At 32.8% G+C, this 5885-nt stretch overlaps 1 protein-coding gene and 1 long non-coding RNA gene across 2 annotated transcripts; one reads left to right on the top strand and one right to left on the bottom strand.

Moving 5' to 3' along the window:
• Nucleotides 1–203: 203 nt before the first annotated feature.
• On the top strand, nucleotides 204–2290 carry LOC107904433 (putative F-box/LRR-repeat protein At3g44080). The gene is made up of 4 exons (XM_016830820.2): nucleotides 204–367; nucleotides 465–1460; nucleotides 1538–1699; nucleotides 1787–2290. Exons 2-4 carry the CDS (start codon nucleotides 477–479, stop codon nucleotides 2096–2098), a joined length of 1458 nt encoding a protein of 485 aa, XP_016686309.2. The 5' UTR covers nucleotides 204–367; nucleotides 465–476; the 3' UTR covers nucleotides 2099–2290.
• A 1602-nt stretch (nucleotides 2291–3892) lies between these two features.
• On the bottom strand, nucleotides 3893–5885 carry LOC121209426 (uncharacterized). The gene is made up of 2 exons (XR_005904565.1): nucleotides 5746–5885; nucleotides 3893–5406 (listed from the first exon to the last, which is right to left on the bottom strand). It is a non-coding gene; the product is annotated as an uncharacterized lncRNA (long non-coding RNA).

The following is a 5885-nucleotide window of genomic DNA, read 5'->3' as shown; positions in this document are numbered from 1 at the left end:
CATTTTAAAAACTAATATTTTTTAAAATTTAAAAATAATGTATCTAATTGAAATTAGATGATGATGAAATTAAATTGGTTAGCTATAAAACTTAAAGTGTTTGTTTCACATTAGAATTCTCCATCTAGGGTGGAAGAGTACAACTAGGGTGTAACCATGAAAGCGTTAGATAATAATGAAATTAAATTGGTTAACTATAAAAGTCATGTGTTTGCTTCATGTTAGAACACTCTGTCCAGGTTGGAACGCTACAACTAGAGTGGAACCAAGTTTTCATGATACTTATGAAGAATTTATGTTAAATTCTCATTTGTAACTGCGAATTTAGTTAAATTGTTGAACCAGTTACTAGCGTTCACTGATTCAGGTATGTATATATTTGATTCAAAGTTTTCATTAATAAATCTGTATAAAATTTTGTAGTTTTGTTTTCCACAAATATATAACGGTGTATGATTAATCAGGGCTACAAAAGGATGGTATTGGAAGATAAGATTAGTGGATTGCCAGATGATATCCTTGTAACCATTTTATCACTGCTGACATTGAAAGAAGCAGTTGCCACCAGCATCATCTCTCGAAGATGGCAATATTTATGGAGATCCCTCTATAACCTCAACTTTAGATATGAAGAAATCTTACATCGTAATGATTCTTACACGGAATATAATTGGTATCGTAAAATATATGGAGCTGATTACATGCATAGCTATATACAAGTGGTTAACCAAGTGTTGAGGCTTCATAAAGGTCTAAAACTGCATGAGTTTGGCATTCATTATCCATTAGATGCAAGCGCTGGTTGTTATATTGATCTTTGGGTTGCTTTTGCAATCGCATTTAGGGTTTCTAAGCTTGAATTGAACTTCTCACCCTGTCCAGTCTCATATTGGGCATTCGACACCAAGAACTACTCTATCCCACTTACCCTCTTCGATAGATCGAAGGGGATTGAGCCTTATTTGGTACAATTGGATCGAGTTTTCTCCATTCGTACACAGCCTTTGAATGTTGATAATCGTTTCGAGTGTCTTAAAGAGCTCTTCTTGAAATCTGTAGAACTTACGGGCCAACAGTTTGAAACCATTTTATCTAGCTGCACATCTCTTGAGCGCTTACGTTTGCTTGACAGCCCTGGGCTAGAGAATATAAAGCATACTGTTCCTCACATGAAGTTGAATTGCTTGGAGATATACCATTGTTCTGGTTTGAAGAATATTGGAATCTTTGCTCCAAATCTTGTTTCCTTTAAGTATTTAGGGCCCAGGACTTATATTTTGGTTAAGGATGCTAAACAGCTCATTAATGTTTGCATGTGTCCTTCTTGGAGATATGGGGAATACCCAATTACAAATTCTTTGGGTTTACCTTATAGGCAAAGCAAAGATTTTGGTTTTGACCTATTTGCTGCTTACTTTCCCCAGTTGGAGTATTTGATGATGGATGTTAGGTCTTATACGGTGAGTGGAAAGCATCTCCAAACACGTTGTCATTTTCTCTTTAATTTTTCTCTCTTATATTTGGTTCAATTTTACAGGTACAAAAAGTATTTAAAAAGGTCCCTTTATTTTGCAATTTAAAACATCTGTCATTGAGCACTTGGAATTCTTCCCTCGATCTCTTTGGGATTCTACATTGCTACAAAATGGTTAGTTGCTTTGTCAAGGCATCACCATTCTTGCATCGGCTCGAGTTACATGTAAGTATTCTTGTTCAATCGGACATAAACTTTATCAAGAGACACGTATCTATATCTAACATTTACTTTCGAAAATCCAAATAACAGTTTGAGCTACCTCCCGATAAAAACCAAGCATTGAGAAGAATTTCTATATCTCCACACCGATATCTAAAGGAGGTTTTGGTTTCTGGTTTTTTTGGCAATAAGATCGCTGTGGATTTCATCATTGCTGTTTTCGATTTTGCCATTGAACTCGAAAAGATTGAGATAACAACAGTTTATTTAGGTGATCCCAGCAACTGCTTTAACTCGTTTAGACATTCGGAGATTGATCTTAATCTCGTTAGGGAAAGTATTCAACAGCTCCATGAAAGAATGCCTGCAAAAGTTCAGTTGTATTTTCTTGATGATCTTTGATGGTTATTTGATTTTACCCTATTTGGAGTGTGGTTTTCACTTGTTGATGGCATTTAATCCTACACATTATAAATTTGATAATTTTATGTTACATTTTACTTTTTTCTGTCGATTTTAGTATGAAATGTGAGTATACGGTTGATGTAAATATGCTCAATTTTTTTATTATTATACATTTTAACAACTTACTGCAATTTGTAGTTGAATATGCATCGAATTTAGATGCAAACATGATAAAATAGAATGTCCATCTAGTATTGTATCTATATATTATCTAATATTTTGACAAATTTATCAGTTTGTGTAGTATTTGAATTTGATAAAATAGGTTTTTAATTAAATAAAATTAATTTGGATTGTCATGGAGGGTATTCAAATTGGCTTTTAAAATTTATTAGGATTGTCACGTAGGACTGCCGTTAGGGAGATAATAGAGTTTAATCGTAGAGTGATCACTTCGTAACAAAAAAATAATGTAAGTGATTAAAACATAATATTTCAAACCAAGGGCGAAGGTAGAATAATTTTTTAGGGGGGCCGGATGAAATTTTAATTTTTTATAGTTTATATCTTTATAAATTTGTAAATGATTAAAACAAACTTTTATAATTTTGGGGGGGTCAAAGTGTAATTTTATGTTTACTAATTTAAAAAAATTTAAGGGCTTAAATAGTAATTTTATATTTTAGGGGGACCGGGGCCCATGCCAGCCACTTCGCCCCTGTTTCAAACATAAGTGACTAAAATGTAATTTAAGATAAATAAAAGTGATTATTTTTATAATTTACCTTAAAAAAAATACAACAGTAAGAATTCAAAAAAAATCATACAAATTTAAAAAAAACATCAGGATTGCCATTTTAGTTGATTATAAATTAACTAATTATGTTAAAAAAAGTAAAATTGACTTTTTTTAAAGTTAATGGTCAAATTCCATTCTTTTTAAACGATTACTGCTAAAGTTAGCTAAAAAAATTAGAGTCAAATCGATAAAAGATTTAAACATTAAGAGCTGAATATACTATTATAACAAAATAAATTAACTAAAATTTAATATTTTCAGTAGTTTATTTTTTCAAACACATTTGATAATATATAATATATAGGAAATAAACTTATTTTAAAATGATTCTAAAATATATAATATTTAATATAGTGTCACATAATTAGTTTTTAAAAACATACAAAAATTATTATATACTCAATTATATATTATCTTTAATTTAATTTAACTTTAATTAAATTACTTTAAAATAATTAAAATATTAAAAAGTAACAAAATTTTAAAATAAAATTTCTTAACCTCTTACGATTTTAGTTTTTTTATTCTTCTCCACCGTCTCTCCATTTCTTTCACCTTCGAAGATGGCTTCATCTAATTGGAAAATTTTAGGATCCACCTCTTTGAAAGCTTCTTGAATTATTATTGTAAAAATGTACGCAAAATCTGTTCTTGAAGAAAGAATACAAAACCTTAATACTAATGTTTAACGATCTAGAAGAGGAGCATCGTTTTAAATGCTTGCATAATAACAATACATAAATTGATAGTTCATGTGTCACATAGGATATTTTTTAAAATACAGATATTACGCTGAACATTTTATGAAAGTACCTGTACTGGATAATACATAAATTGATAGTTTAAGTATCATATTCGACATTTTCAAAGTATATCTACCACATCCACTTGGCAATCAACATGTATGTCAAGTTAATTGACATTAACTTTTCCATTCATTTTGAGATGATATGACAAATAGTGTAAATTTAAGGGTTAAAAAAGACGAAAAATTAAATGGAAAGCTAAGATAATCTCTTTTTTTATTATTATAAAATTGGAGAGCCTAATAAGTCATTTTTTTTTGCTCGATCAAACTATTACACATTTTAAGCATTTGCAAATAATGTTACAATCTGCAAAATGCAACAATCCCCCACAAAAGTGTCCCTCTCCCAAGTACAGAACACCAAAATCTCAACCCGATAACATCATAATTTCATACCACTAGACCCCCCAAAACCCCCCTTTGTTATTCTGCCCTCTAAAAAAAATTGTGTAAGCAACCAAAACATAAGCCCCATATAACCAAGTAGACACTAACAGCTAACCAATTCTTTAGAAGAAACACAACAACATCACTCAAGATATATTCACCACCATGCCTTAAACATTCCAGGCATTTTTATTCCAGCTAACGCCAGAGCATAAGCTATCTTATTTCCGTGCTTTTCAGCTTTCGAGAAGGAAACATTACCTATTCTAACCATTTTGTTTTTAATATCCTTGAAGATAGATGGTAGCAACTACGATCTCAATCTTTTGTTCTCAAACCAACTAAACACCTCATTTGAGCCAATCTCAATGATTAGAGAGCTTTTACCTTTCCACCCCATATCCAAAGCAATGATGATCGCTCCAACCTCGGCTGTAATGGAGTCTTTTGCTGCAACTAGACCCGAAAATAATGCCCTTGCCACCCCATCCGAGTCTCTTAACACCCTTCCACACCTGACTTCATCTTCATTCGCCACTCCACTTACATTAAATTTTACCCAACCATACCTCGGAGGACACCAAAACATGCCACCCATCCCAGATTTTTTAAAATCACACCAGCTTCTAAACAGGCAAATCCACCATGATCTCTCTTGCACTCTTAATTCTTCTTGAACAGACCTAACCCACATCAATGCCGGCAACTTGGAGTGAAAAAACAAACTGTTCGTTGTAGATCACTTCCTTTCAAACACCAACGCCTTTCTTACTAGCCACACGGACCAGCATGTTGTTGTCACTGATATTAGTCATAGGCTTTAACACACACTTGTAAACTTTACATTATTACATAAAGAGAAAAAAATCTAAAAACCCATCAACTAGATTCCAATCAACATCCTACCACTCGAAATTTTTTCTCTAAAACCCTTCAATGAATTTGCATTGAAAAAAAGATGCTCCATTTTCTCTGGTTCTCTATTGCAACAAAGGCAATCTCTATCTGATTGACAAATCTGCACAACTTTTCTAATTAGGAACTCCTTAGTAGGTAGCCTATCTATTGAAATTGTAGAAGCCCATTCCTGCCCGGCCCACTAAACCAAAAAAATAAAAATACCCAAACCCTAGCCCAAATGACCCCAAACAGACCCAATACCTAACCCTAGCCCAATTAGCCCAAATACAACCCAAAATCAAAAAAAATATAAGAAAAAGAAAAAAGAAACCCTAAATCAGCTGCTGCCGCCTCTGACCTCCGTCCCTAGCCCCATGCCAGTCGGCCACCCAGTCCACCGCCCACTTGTACCTGCAAACATTAACAAGAAAAGACAGAAAGCAAAAGATGGTGGCAGTGTAAAACGGCTATATAAGCCCAAACATACAATGTAAAAAGAGGATTTTTTTTATTCGAAAACAAAGAATATCAATAAAATACAAAAGAAAAGCATCATAAAAAAAGGGCTTCAATATACTAAATCACAGCAAGAAATATCAAGGACGAAATCGAAGGTCTTTTTGCCTTTTTGTCTTTTTCTTTTTTTCTTTTTTTCGAATTTATTTGTATATACAATCTATATTCTATTAAAAACAATATATATTAGATAAATATATTAAATAATAAAAAAGAAAAAAAGAAAAAATATACCTTTTGGGAATTTTGACCACTGCGTGCGGTGGCCGGCGACGGTGGTCGGTGATGGGCCTACGGCGGAGCTCCTCGGCCCCCTGACCGAGATCTGGGTCAACCCAGAGAGGAGAGGAGAGCTTTCTCCTGTTTTTTTTTAA

The sequence above is a fragment of the Gossypium hirsutum genome, chromosome A11, assembly GCF_007990345.1.
Source record: "Gossypium hirsutum isolate 1008001.06 chromosome A11, Gossypium_hirsutum_v2.1, whole genome shotgun sequence".
Classification (NCBI taxonomy): Eukaryota; Viridiplantae; Streptophyta; class Magnoliopsida; order Malvales; family Malvaceae; genus Gossypium; species Gossypium hirsutum.
Note: the sequence above shows the minus strand (reverse complement) of the source record. Positions and strands in the feature narration are given on the sequence as shown.